This window comes from Globicephala melas, chromosome 6 (assembly GCF_963455315.2).
Source record: "Globicephala melas chromosome 6, mGloMel1.2, whole genome shotgun sequence".
Classification (NCBI taxonomy): domain Eukaryota; kingdom Metazoa; phylum Chordata; class Mammalia; order Artiodactyla; family Delphinidae; genus Globicephala; species Globicephala melas.
This window is the reverse complement of record NC_083319.1, coordinates 28,414,378-28,428,284: the sequence shown is the minus strand read 5'-3', so window position 1 is coordinate 28,428,284 and position 13,907 is coordinate 28,414,378. Positions and strand designations below refer to the sequence as shown.

The window sequence follows — 13,907 nt, the reverse complement described above, 5'->3', positions numbered from 1 at the left end:
TACCATCAGTAAGTCACTTGCCCTCTCAGGGCCTATTTTCTCCACTAGTGAAACAAAAGTATGAAATGACTTGTCTCAATAAGTCACATTTCAACAAGGCATTTCTAACATCCCTTCCCTTTCAAAACTCTACAATTTGAAGCAGAGCCACAGTCTAGATGATTCTTCTATCAAATGAACAGTTTTGTGGATTGCCCTCTAGTTCTCTCTTTAAAGCACCTGGACTAAATGGAAAAGTCAGACTAAGATGGTGCCGTCCTGAAGCTCACGCTCTAAAACCTTCACAAGATCACTGGCTGAGATCAGTTCCACTACTTTCTGAAAAACCTAGAAGTCTCCACAGTGGGGCCCTTACATCAGACGGACCCCAGTACACGTCAGTGGGTGCTCTGCCCCCAGGCTGCGAACCTGTGAGGTCAGGCCTGCACCTCTCAATGCAGGCCTGGCTCCTACAGATCCTTCCTTGGCTGGTGTCCATCTATGAGTCCATACTGTTGAGCTGGCATGTGATGAGTCCACCTACCTGCGTTATTACCTCATCTCACTCTCCTCTCTCGCCTACAGAGAACTTCCAAGTGGAATCTCATCAAAAGTCCTGTGAAATCTCTGACCGTCTCCACCTTGGTCATCTTGTGTTTTAGGAACTGATACTGTCAGGATTGATCACTTAGCAAGTATTAAGTACTAACAAATGTTCAGTAAGCACTCAATTGATAAGAGCTGACAAGCACATAATGGCTATCCATTTAGCAATCTGTTCTGAAACCTTGCACACACAGGCGGTGTCTGTCTCCTGCAGGCTCACTACCTTCCCTTTAAAACCTGGAATTCAAGTTAGGCCTTCTCCAATCTATCCACACCTTCCCACACTCTCCATAATTCCTCAGTCTGTGGTTAACAACCTACCTGAGCCTGGAAACTTGAACCTGCCTCTACCATCACTGGGTTCTCTCAGAAGCACCTCACCTCTCTTCACTGTCTTTACTCACAAAGATCTCTGGCCATGCCTTCCTCCCATATACACTTAGAGTCGTATGGGTATTTCACTGAATTTATTTATACACTGCCTACTTTTTTTTAAAGGACTTTGAAGGAGAATATGATAAAAATACGCAACTCTGAAAGAAGAAAATGTCCATTTTTATAAAAACAATGCCATCTTTTCAGGCTTTTAGAGTGAAGAAGCTGATAAACAAAACTGCAAATTATACATAATGGGAGCCTGTCTCTGCACTTAGGTATAGGAGCTGGAGAAAAGGGATCAGTATAAAGTACTATTTAAATTAAATATTCATTTCTAAAGCAGTAAACAAACGTCTATAGTCATTTGCCTGGCAAGATGCTAGAAGACTCTCCTAGTTTGTTATGTTTGTTCCTAGGTGGTCTGATTAAATCTCTATATTAACTTTTCTAAAATAAAAAATGTTTCAAAGGGCAAATGATGGTAGTCACCATGTGGCATACAAATGATAAAAGCAGTGTAGAGATCAAAGCAGGTGACAAGCACAAGAAGCCAGCCGTGGCGGGGCTCACAGCTCAAGTGGCACTCACGGGATTGGGTTTCCTTCCATACATCGGGTCCCGAAGCCAGGCTTTCCGGTGAGAGCGCTCAAGAGTTCCTGCGTGCTCACGTCCTCAGGAGCATCATTACTGTAGGTACGTGAGAGGCAGCCAGCTCAGCAATGCATTAAAACCATGAATCGGGAGGAGGAAGGTGATTGTTTTTTAATTAAACACTTTATTAAGTACTTCCTGTGTGCCAAACTCTTGAAACAGAAATGAATAAAACACAGAACCCACCCACAAGGAACTCAGCCTCTGGCCATATATTTGTTATCAAGGTAACATACAGCACTCCAAAGCGGAGCTCGTGTAAGTAAGTTATATGTATAGAGATGTGCACACGCATGTGTACACACCCACCCACATATATACACACATGTACGTATATATTTTAACGTGAAGTACATGAATTCATTAAAGATCAGTATTTCAAAAGTACTTTCACAATTATCCATTAGGCATAGACCACAGGGATTTTCTAGGAAAGGGCAGGCTGATTTTATGGGCTGAATGTTTGCACGGACAACTGGAAAACACAAACAACGATGAGTACAGGTTGCAAACACAAAACAAGCCCATGTGTTCCACAGCCCCGGGCAATACAAGGTCAGCAGCTTGGAAAGGAAAGAAGAAAGTAAACCTTCACTAAATAGGAAGGAAGCATGGGATTAGACAAAAAGAGACTGAGTCACATGTTATATTATATATATATATATATATATTTTTTTTTTTCTTTAAAGCTTCCCTTTGACATCACTGACACGCTTCCCCAATCAAAAGATCTACAAACACTATGGGACTGAGGAAAACTCCTGTATAACGTGATGCAGAAATTCCTTTGTCCTTTTGTTTGAAGCGTTGGATTGTTACAGAGCAGCTGGCATTTTGGTCTAAAAAACAAACACTAGCTAGCTATTATCTATAAGCTAAAAGACTAAATAATAAATACACGAATTGCATCATGCAGAAAACAAGAACCTGGAGGTGCGATGCTCTGAGTGTATGGAAGCCATGTGTTCAACTACAGAATAAAGACATAGCTATGAAAATCCAAATATATTATAGCTCAATCATAGATTTTTTTGCAAGGGCAGATTACTTACATAAAACACGTATGTTCCTCACAACAGCGTATAAAGAGGAATGGAGTTTAAATGCGGTAACAGGACTGGCCTGTTAGTTCAGGTTTTGTTCACCGCTGTCCGTTGCATCTAACATGAGTTTGTGTGAGGGCTGTAGCCACAGCTGATAAATCCATGCCCCTGTGTAACTCTCGAGTCCCCCTCCCCTTGGCCCTCAGCACAGTAAACACCCTGGTCGGCCTGAGGTCTCCTCCCACCTTGGGCGCAGAAGGCAAACGCATACCTGACAAATGTGTACTGTTCGTTGTACATCCAGGGCTGAAGTTCCAGGCTGGGGTACTTGCCAAAGGGTGGCACGATCAAGCTGAACACCAGGGCGATGCAGACAAACACAGCCGGCAGGACAATCTATAACCAGGGGGTAGGAGGGAAGAGAAATCGCAGGAGAAGGACAAGGGTTAGAAAGAAGGCCACAGGGCAAGGCCCCGTGAGTCCAGCCAGCCTCTCCGACCAGCCATCACTCGAGTGTGCACAGGGCGCAGCTCCACCAAGGCATTCTTGGCAGGTTGGAAGCAATGGAGACTGAAATCTAAACCTCTTCCCTCCGGGGCATTTCTGGAAGCTGGCAACACAAGGCCAGAGGCTGTGGCCCCCTGACAGGGGCACCAAGCTGAGAACTTCACAGAGTAAACAGTGGTCACATGTCAGGGTGACTTAGAACACCAGGTCCCTCTCCTCTCTGAAAACCTGAGAAAGACCACACTGGCCATGAGCTCAGCTCAGACAAAAGCTGAGAGCTGAAGCCTGGACCAGAAGCCAGAAGACCTGTAGTTTTGTTCTTTCTCTACTATAAGCGTATCCATGAAAAGTCACATCCCCTATGGTCTCAGTCTTCTCATTTGTAATCTGCAGACAGACTAGGTGACCCATTCAGATCCCATACTTTGATAAAACCACTCTACAGCACTGTCTCCATGGAAAGGGAATAGCAGCTATTTCTTCCCCTGATGGCCTCAAAAAGCACGATTAATCGAAATCCTTACTAAACCACCTTAAACTTTACACCTGTACCTTCTCTGAAAACAATGACTTGTACATACTTTATAAGCAAACTCTAAGCTCCTTTCATTTATTCCTGAGAAATTTATCCATTAAAAAAAAAAAGATCCAAATGATGCCCCTGGTTCTAATGTTCTCGCGTTTCAATGTAGAAAAGTAATCACTAGGTGATTAATTCCATGGGAAAAAACTGTATGAGCATTATCTCATTTAATTAGCATTACAACCCTAAGTAGTAATATCGTTATCACCAATCAACAAACAAGGTAACTGGGGCTCAGGGAGACTAAGTAACTTGCCCAAGGCCAAAGAGACAATAAGTAGCAGAACCAGAATTCAAACCTAAGTCTATGCACTCCAAACTCATATTCTGTGCGTTACTTACATAGTCTGTAGAGAAGAATCTCTGCAACTTCTTTATACTTCTTGATTTTATAGACTAGAATAATTTCATCCCTCCTAACCCAGCAAGTTAGCGTGCAAACACTGACATGCAGGCAAGAGTGTAATGAGTCTTCTCTGCTTTTTTTTTTTTTTTTGTCTGACCTCTGGTTATCTTTTCTATCAGTTTTCAGATAAACATCAACTTAGAGAAAAATAAAGTTTCCAATAAGTTCATATGTTGAGTGCATCTGGGCATATCATCTCTGAAGTTATGAAAGTTTAATTTGCCCAGCCAGTTTTTCCAACCTTTGTCCTTGTTATACTCTCCTTTACGATAAAACTAACACACGGTAATTACTAACGTGAGGTTCATTCTAATCACTTACTCATTTTAATCTTCATAACAATTATATCATAGATACTATTATTATCCCCATTTTACAGATAAGGACACTGAGGCTCAGAAAAGTAACCTGCAACAGATACATGAGTGCAAGAAGCAGAACTGGGATTGAAATACAGATCATCTGGCTCCAGTGTCCATCTTATAACAATGATGCTACCCTGTCTTCACTGGTCAGGGAGCCTGCAGCCCATCAAGGAAGGCTGAGTCCTTGGCCTGGAACAGCACTTCTCACCTGAGCAAAGAATCCCTTCCGACTCCGTTTGGCAATCAGCAGCCTCTTCCACAAAAGGGCCCCAAACTGCTGCTGTGTGAGTTTCCAGCCCTTCACCTGGTAGGAGCCTTTGCCGTCCATCCCGCTGAGCAGGTCTGTTTCTCTGGATTCTGCAGAAAGCCAACACTGAAGGTCACCTATTATATCAGGCATTTTTGACATCCCCACGCTCCTCCCTCCAGCATCTTCAGCAACCACCTTGGAGGCTTGCGTTTGAAGGTAAAAGTAAAGGAGTAAAGGGCCTTGGTGACAAATTCACATCCAAGGAAGAGGGATGACCCCAAACGTATGACAGCAGCAGTCCCTGCCTTTGGGTTCTTATCTGATGAGCACAGAAAAATGAAGGTGCTTTGAGACAGCTGAAGAGAGATGTTCACACATAATGGTGCTACGTCAAGCCATTCAGATGAATCAAGTCATCCTCAATTTCTTACAGAATATTCTACAAAACAGGCCATGTAAGTAGGCTGACATACTTGAGAACACACAATAGCAATCTGTCTCCCATTTATTATATTTTTGGTAAAAGGTGGACACATTCCAGTGATCTAAGCACTAACGATGTATGAAGTTAGGGAGAACATGAGAGTCACACACTCACGTGGCACAGGCATGGGAGAGTCAGGAAGGTTTCTGTTCCAAAAAATTTTTATAGAAATCCTTGTCTTAAACAAACCATTTCTAACTGCGGTGGCTTGACATCTTACCAATAGTTGCTTCATTTCCTGCCTCCCGCTTCTCCATCCCAGTCAAATACGCAGGGACACACTCATCCAAAACAGCTAAGTCTAAGGGTCCAATTAACTCTAAAAGCAAATGCACCTCGCTCTTTCAAAATCTTCCGTCCTTTCAGAGAACATTTATTCAACAATTAAACACCTAATGTACGCGAGAAAAGGTAAGAAATGGATTCAGAGGATTGAGAGGCCATCTTTTTTTTTTTTTTGAGGGGCCATCTTTTGATGTGTGTGTATCTTGAGAGAGCGATCTCAGTGCAGTGAAGGAAGTGGTGAGGACAGGCTCTTTCAGGTTTGACTGTATACACAACCCTGAAAAGGGGAAAGTGGCTTTTCTCATTCTCTCTCTTCCCTTTGGACCCTGTAGGCATCTGTCATCCTGGTTCAAGGACCTCGAAAGATAACACCGGAGAAGAACATAAGAGAGAAATTCACTTTCTAGCAACAGAATGAAGATCTTGCCCAAACGGACCTGGATCTATGTCGGAATCATTTGGATCAACAGCATCATCTTCAGTAAATGGGCGAAGACAGCTCTGCTTGTCCCCGAAGACCCGTCTGTTTCGTCTTGCCGGTAGGGTGCCATCTGAAGGCAAAAGGAAGGAACCCCATGTTTCACTTTATTTGTAGCAAAACAAACTCTGAATCTGTAACAAATCTATCCACTAAAAGTAAGAATGTCATAAAACAATTTGAAGGGAAAGGCACAAGCCTGGTGAGCTAAGACAGCCTACAGGGGGCACAGCCCAGAGAATGTGCAGCCCCCCTGGAGGGTTACCTGAGGTCTCAGCATCCACCCCACTCTCTTCAGCCACTTTGAGAAATATCTGAAAAATAAGAGTGAGAGTGTCATAAGCACCACATTGTGAGAGCAACTGCCATGATTATTACATGACTGAATGGTACGCTAGCCCCTAAAGACAAAACGTAGAAGACTCATTTATTGATAACACTTTGTCAGAGTCACTTGGGAGAGAAGCCGTTTTTACCAGAGAACATTTCCCCAATGGTGAGAGCTATCAATCCAGACAATCATTTTCAAATTAAAGCTGTGACATGAGGACACTGCGGAAGGAGGAATTTGTTCTGAACCTACAGGGAATGAGCCAAGCGGCTTCTTCCAAGTCTATGGCCCCAAATCTTTGAGTAGGCTAGCACACCGTGATAGGTTATCCGAGACAGGATATCAAGAGAGGAGGGGTTCCCATCACTAGAAATGTTATGGCAGGGATTCCAACATCAGAAAACAATCTGAACTAGACCAATGATTCCCAAACTCTGATCTGCCCAGACGCTGCCCAGGAAGCATGCAATAAAAGCACAGACATTAAGGCCTTACCTCCAGAAATTCTGATTCAAAGACCCTGGAGCTGAGCCTTGGAATTTTTATTGTCAATAATATTCTCATATGATTCTGCTGCACAGTCAAACCTGGAGACTACTGGGCCAGAGAATTTTATACCCCTTCCAGCCCTTGAGGTCTCTCTAAAGGGAGGCACTGCTTACACAGTAATAGAGTATGAGCTTTGAAGCCCAAAACCCCTGATTCTGAATCCTTGCTTGGTTTCCCTGAATGTCAACTTTCTCATCTTGTTATGAGGATTAAATGAAGTTACAATGATTGAAAAAAGCAAAACACACCAAGGTTAGCACATGGCACAAGTAGATTTTCCATAAATGTTGGCCATTTCCGATGCATGGTCATGACACAGTCATACCAGGGAGCAATCCTAATACTTCTTTCCTGTATCTCCCACTACAACCTTAAAGGGTTAACTGGAACCAACACAACCCAGATGCCAACGACCTAAGCACTCAATGCCTAGGTCCATGGTGATCCTATTCCCAGTGGGCACGCAGGCTGCCTGTCTGACGCCGGGATCGCTGGCCCTGCTCTATTCTGACAGCCAGCCACCGAACTTACTTCTTCCAGGGTAGTCTCTGAGATTCCATAACTGGAGATGCCCAGGTCTGAGAGCCGGTCATCAATCTCATGGAAGAGTTCCACAAAGGCTCCCTCTTTGGCGGCTTCATAGGGCAGCACGTAGGTCAGCTCATGCCCAATGTCTTCCACCAGCCGGGCCTCGGCCACGTGCTTCCTGATGAGGTTGGAGATCGCGGAGACATCTGTAGGGACCAAAGAACAGACGCGGCTCAGCCAACTCCGAGGCCCCCCATTAGGGGCCGGCCGCTCTCCACCTTCTCCCTTGCTTACTCCTTAGGAGCCCGCTTGCCCACACAGCACACATGGTCCAGACACTGAGGTCATTCCACGTGTTCATCTCTGACCTGAGAGTTCCTGGGGGCGGGGGCTGGGTCTTATTCACCTTTGTATCACCAAAGCCGGGCACAGTGTAGGTCCTCAGTGCATGGTGGGTGGCTGGCTGGCTGGCCGGCCTTCTGAGGTGGAAAGCCTGGTGGCTATTGCCTAAGTGCTAGGATTCTTCAATGGAAAGCTTGACTAAAGGAACTGTAAAAGAGTCTTCACCTTTCTCTAACCTTTTAAAGGCGGCTCCTTCTATGTCCCTCAATAGAGGGTTAATCAAACAGGGCACGGAAGGAGAGCCAGAGCCTTCCTGGGAACAGCCAGCTGTTAGGATGGGGAAGACATGGCCAGGGTAAAGGCTTCTGTTCCATATGTGTTATTGGTGACACTGGCCTCCTATACACACCTCCTGAGGGAAATCCAGTGGGCTGCTCCTCTCCTGGGCACTCACCCTCCCTAGGCACTGAACCTCAATCCCTCCACTATCAGCTTGGCTACTCAGCTCCACATCCCTGGTCTCCAGTGTCCAGTGTGCAGCCAGACCCACTCCCCTAAGGGATCCCCCCAGCCCCAATCATCTCAGCGCTCTGGGACACTGCCCTGCCAGCTCCCAGACCAAGCCCCAGGCTCCCCGGCAAGCGTCAGGCCGATCCGCCACCAAGCTGCACCCTCTCCCGCAGCCGCCCAGCCCCAGCCCAGCAGCAAACCTTGAGTCAGCGCCACCAGCCTCTGCACCTCTCCTCCTCTGCCTCCACTCTGCCCAGCTGGGGGAAGCTCAGGCACCACCTGAATAAGAAACCCCAGAGTCCTTACCGATGGTCAGCGTGTCACTTTCATGGTCACTGCCCAGGCCAGCATCAGAACTGCTCTGAGAAACACTGTCCTCCTGATGGCAAAGAAGGAGGTAAGAATGGGTCAGGGACCGAGCAAGGTGCAGCCCCACCACCTTCACCTGGGGGCTTCCGAGAAGCTCTATCGTGTGAGAACCGGAGCAAAGGGCTTCTCCTGGGAGGCATGCAACTGGGCTGCCTTGGCTTCTGAGGCCACCGTCTGATCTGACACATGGGCTGTGTGCACGGGAAGCAGAGCTCTCCAAAGAACTGTGGCCTGCCAGTGAGTGCCGTAACCAGGCCCTCAACGACCATCTTGGGCGTGGGATTTACCTGCCTGGTTATCTAGCTCAGTGCTTCTCAAGCTTTAATTTGTGTTTCCTCACCAGAGGACCTTGTTAAAATGCAGATTCTAATTTAGTAAGTCTGAGTTGGGCCCAAGTTTCCGCATTTCTAATGAGCTCCCAAGTGATCCTGACGCTGCTTGTCTCAGACTGCACTTTGACTCACAAGACATTAGTTAAAAGATAAATAAGTGGACAGGAGGTCAAGGTTGGGATGTAAGTGTTTTGGGTGCCAGTGTTTGCACACACAAATAAATCTCAGGCATGTACTGCAATACAGGGGAAAATGTACCTGGTTATTGGGCTCTGGTCCCACCTCTGTTATTCACTTGCTGGGTGACCTTGAATAAACTAAATCCCTACAAGCCTCACTTCTCGCATCTGGGATAATAATTGCAATACCTTCTTCCCAGGGTTGCTCTGTACTTTGAGATGATAGATTAAAAAAAAAAAAAGTTTGCAAATGATAACAATGCTGCAACTATTATCATGATTTTCCTTTATGGCCAGAGTCTGCCAGACTGAGTGTCTGGCATGAAATCGGTGCTCAATATATATTTGCCGTTTTGTAGTTTAAAAGTTAAGGTCAATGAGATTTAAAGGAAATGAGCAGGCACAGCAGGGCATTCTTCAGCTAAGGCTCGTAACTCTTGGTAAGTCTTTCTTCTTCAACAAAATTAAGTCCTCTAAGGGCCTTCTCCATCACTCATTGTGTCTCCATAGGAAAAAGGAAATGGGATTCAACAGAGCTAGCATGATGGGAACAGAAGTCTCCAGAGATTTCCATGTAGGAGGTACGACGTGACTCCAAAGGGACACAGAGCAGGGAGATGGTGGCGTCAAGGTGGCAGAATGGGGCAGATGTGGACTAGCCACTCACAGCCAATGAGTCCCGACTCCCCGGACCCGGCACCAGCCCAGCACTGAGGCTGCAACTCACCTTTTTCAGGTACGACACAGTGCTACTGCTATTTCTGCACGAGCTGAGGGAGGACTCCACATCCTTCTTGACCAGGGTCAGGTAGTAACCTGTCCCCAGCTGGTTCTTCAGGAACAGGGAGGAGCCCACGCAGCACAGCTTCCCATGGGAAATGATGGCAATCCTGTCCCCCAGGATGTCCGCTTCATCCATGTGGTGTGTGGAGAGGATAATGGTGCGGCCTGCCGGGAACAAACACAGGGACGAGGCACAGGTGAGGCCTGCTGTCCTCACTCATCGCAGTGGCCAGAACTACAGAAATACGAGCAGGGGAAAGCCTGGGAGAAAGACCCCGAGGCCTGTGTGCTCATGACCCCCAGGATGGCAGTGCTGTGAGGACGGCTGCTGCACCCTCACAGAATGAAGGACGGGAATGTTTATTTGGGAACTTGCTACATGCCAGCAGTGTGCTACGTGGTCTAGGTGCATTCTCATTTAACTTAATCCTCTGTAAGGTGGGCACTCCCACCATTATAGATAAAGAAGCTTAGGCAAGTTAAATGACTTTTCCAAGGTCTCGGGCCAGCTTGAGCTGACTCCAGAGCTGTGCCCCTCATACTGTACCACCTTGTGTACCTTCTACCCCTCTAAGCTGACTGCACCTCTCCCATCCATTCATCCACTCTGTCAGCACACAAGTTTAGTGCCCCACGTGGGGACAGAGATGAAGGACAACACAGCCTTGGCTCTTGGGAATCTCAGTCTATAGGAGACCATAATTATACTGTACATGTGAAAGTTCTAGGCTGGAGGGAGCCCTGGGGGCCCACAGAGGATGCCCTTTATCCCCATTTCTCTTCTCCTTGCAGGCCCCTAGGGAATGAAGTGTAAACTTGAAGGGTCTTGGATACCAGGCCTCCCACTTGCACACCAGGGCGGAGCTCAGAGCTCAGCTCCACATTTTCCTTGAAAGCAATTCTGTTGCTCTAGCAGGAACAGCCACGAGATACTCTTCCAGAGGCCGGCCCTCCCTCCTTCCCCCTCCCAGCCCAGAAGGCAGAGTAAATACACATCAGTTACCGTGTCGATATTTCAGCAGCAGCTCCCATATTCCCCTGCGGGAGTAAGGGTCCACGCCGGCTGTGGGCTCATCCAGAATGACAACCTTGGATCCCCCAACAAAGGCCAAGGCCACAGACAGCTTTCTCTGCATTCCACCTATGGGACAGAGGAGACAGGATCCAGGGCCAGCCCCAGTGAGTGACAGCAGAGGTGGCGAAAGAGGGATGGAGGTGCCCACCTGGGGACAAGCCCGGAACACGTTTCTGACCCACCCTCCCACTCCCCGGGGAAGCCGGGGACACGGTGGCAGCTGTATTTCCTGCGTGTGTGTAGTCGGGGGCGGGGGGGGGTGCGCTGGATGAGGAAGGCAGCTCTGGGCCTCACCTGACAGTTGACTTGTTTTGCTTTTCAGTTTGCTTGGCGGCAAACCAACATCCAGGGCCATCTGCTCCATCTCTGCTTTCACGTGCTTCTCCGAGAGCCCTTTCAGGCGGGCGTAAAACCAGATGTGCTCTTCAACAGTCAGCCTGGGGACAGAGGGGCAGGTCGGCTCCGGGCCCCCAGGACGCACAGAACACAGTGCCTCCTCCCCCAGAACACGACAGGCACATTTTTCTTTCCCCACTTTTTTTTTTAACTTTATCAATTTCTGAAAAATAATCTCCAGGAAGGATTCAAGGTAGAACAGCAGTGAGCAGTCACATGAGCTACGTGAGAAGCCAAAGCAGCAGGGTGACAGGTCACGTCCACCCGATTCCCCGCTGGCCTGGCCCCCGCGCGTCAGGCAGTGGCAGGTCCTCAAAGGGCCCTCCCCAAGGCCCCACCAACCAACGAGCTGCCTCGGCCTTAGCCTGGAGCAGCCCTCCTGAACCTCGAAGGACTTCAGCCCTGAGAGAAGGGGGGCCCTGTGGAGGACACAAGCCCGGGCTGCTCACTGTAGATGTGAGGAAACCGGGGCTCAGAAGGGGGAATGCCCTCGCCCAAGGTCACAGAGCTCAGGTCTCTCTCTGCTCACCATGGCGGCTCCCTGCTTGGTGATGGGCAGGCTGAACAGGGGCAAAAGTTCTGAGCAGGAAACACGGGACCCACGTATCAAGGGCCCTGAGCTACTGCCAGGTGAGAGCGGTGGTGGTCTCAGGGAGGGTGTGTGGGGAGAGAGGATGTCCTTACTCCAGAAGGACAGGAACGGAGAGCACCATTTCCCAGGCCTACATCCACCAGCTGGACTGATATAACATTCCCCATCCCACAATTCTGTTACTTTCCAACATCAAAGGACGACCTGCCCTCAACACATCCAGGAAGGTGAGGTCTGCTACCCCCAAAGGTGGTAAAATGCTTACCCGTGACTCACGACACACCTCCAAAGAGGCTGTGCTGGTACTCACATGTCAAACAGCACGTTATGCTGGGGACAGACCCCCAGGTTCTGCCGGATGGTGCTCATCTCGGAGCGAATGTCTTTCCCCAGGATGTAGGCAGTGCCCGAGGTGGGGGGGAACAACCCGGTCAGGATTGACCTAAGGACAAAAACGTTAAAGTACAGGAGTCAGCACTGGCCCTCCTGCCCTGAAGCTCCACTCCAGGCGGCAGCGTCCGGGCAGACGGCAGAGGCAGCAACCCTCCAGCCCCGTTCCTTCCTAATGGACTCCAACAGACCCCGACACAGCGAAGGAGTCTCTGCTTCAGTGAACAGCTAGGAGTGGGCCTATGTGTTGGAAATGGCAGTTTCAGCACAAGCATTTTTTAAATGAAGATTCCAATTTACAATGGGAAGTACACTTTAAAGCATATATTCTTTTTATGCTTAAAATCATGTCCAAGTAAAAGGGACAAAGCAGAACAAATGATTCAAAGATAAAAGTAATTTTTGTGTTTGGCAGTTAGGATTTTTGCGCACCTTTTAAAGAGTTTCTGCAATGTTCATAATATATTGATTTTGCATGCTAAAAATATATAAAAGAAAAACAGGAGGAAGAGATTACCTCTTCCCCCACCAAAATGCCCTCTGCAATGGCTGATGGACTACATTGAAAGCCACTGAGGTAACGCTGGTGTGTTTATCGCCTGTGCTCCCTTCTGAAGCTGTCCATTATAAGGTCCTTATAGGTCCCAGAGAAGGCAATCATACAGCCAGCCAGCTGCCCAGCTGTTTCTCACATCTGCTTAGAGACAGAGTTCCTGGAAATTACTTCCTCCCACCAGTACAGCCAATCTCTCTTTCCACATTCTTGCCTCACAGTTCTGACCAAACCAACTCCAAAGGAGACCTTTTCTCAGACTTGTCACAGTCTCAGGTTCCAAAAATACTGCAGAATTCTGAGAACCGAAGGGGAAAGGTCATCTAAAGGCCTCCAGTCTATTTTAACCTGAAGAAATAATATCTAGAGAAAAACCAGTATTTGGAAAGCACTCTTGTGATTAGATAACATTTTTACATTCATCAATTCCTCATATGCTCTGCCCTTGGCCCGGTAACCAAGGCAATGTTCTTAGGTATGAATTTCTAACTGTAGGACAGAACCTTCCTGTGGCTGACTCTGAGAAAGCCACACCCTCTTCTTACATGGTGGTGGTCTTCCCAGCTCCATTGTGGCCCAGGAAGGAGGTGATCTGGCCCTCATAGAAATTCAAGGCCAGGCCGTCAACTGCCACCTTCATGCCATCTCGGTAAACCTTCATCAGGTTCTGAATGGACACGCCCAGCTTCAGGTGGGTGGGTTCCTCCTCCATGCAGACTGTGAGAAGACACAGGATGGAAATGAGCCCACAGAAGACACTGATGAGTGGAGTGTCAAGACGCAGGGAGCTGTGCTTGCACTTTTACAAGTGTCCTCTCTCCACGGCTAGTTCTGGTTTCTCAGGCAGACGGGCAACAAACAGTTATCTAGGGCCTATCTGGGCACTAGTGTTGGTGATGGGAATACAGTGATAAAGGTGCAGAGAGGAGGCTGGGGAAGAAGAGAAGGAAGAGCAGGTGAAGC

General features: G+C 47.8%; 1 protein-coding gene across 3 annotated transcripts in view; it reads right to left on the bottom strand.

Annotated features, from left to right (window-relative positions):
• The window catches only part of ABCA1 (ATP binding cassette subfamily A member 1), a 136,964-nt gene that overhangs the window by 25,760 nt on the left and 97,297 nt on the right, over positions 1 to 13,907 (bottom strand). For all 3 annotated transcript variants that reach the window (XM_030859138.2, XM_030859136.3, XM_030859139.3), the window contains exons 19-30: positions 13,490 to 13,661; positions 12,312 to 12,443; positions 11,308 to 11,450; positions 10,942 to 11,079; positions 9,883 to 10,103; positions 8,582 to 8,654; positions 7,427 to 7,629; positions 6,281 to 6,329; positions 5,975 to 6,088; positions 4,727 to 4,875; positions 2,929 to 3,053; positions 1,552 to 1,650 (exon numbers count right to left, since the gene is read on the bottom strand). In XM_030859138.2, coding sequence (XP_030714998.1) covers positions 1,552 to 1,650; positions 2,929 to 3,053; positions 4,727 to 4,875; positions 5,975 to 6,088; positions 6,281 to 6,329; positions 7,427 to 7,629; positions 8,582 to 8,654; positions 9,883 to 10,103; positions 10,942 to 11,079; positions 11,308 to 11,450; positions 12,312 to 12,443; positions 13,490 to 13,661 — 1,618 coding nt within the window. The remainder of the gene's footprint in view (positions 1 to 1,551; positions 1,651 to 2,928; positions 3,054 to 4,726; positions 4,876 to 5,974; positions 6,089 to 6,280; positions 6,330 to 7,426; positions 7,630 to 8,581; positions 8,655 to 9,882; positions 10,104 to 10,941; positions 11,080 to 11,307; positions 11,451 to 12,311; positions 12,444 to 13,489; positions 13,662 to 13,907) is intronic.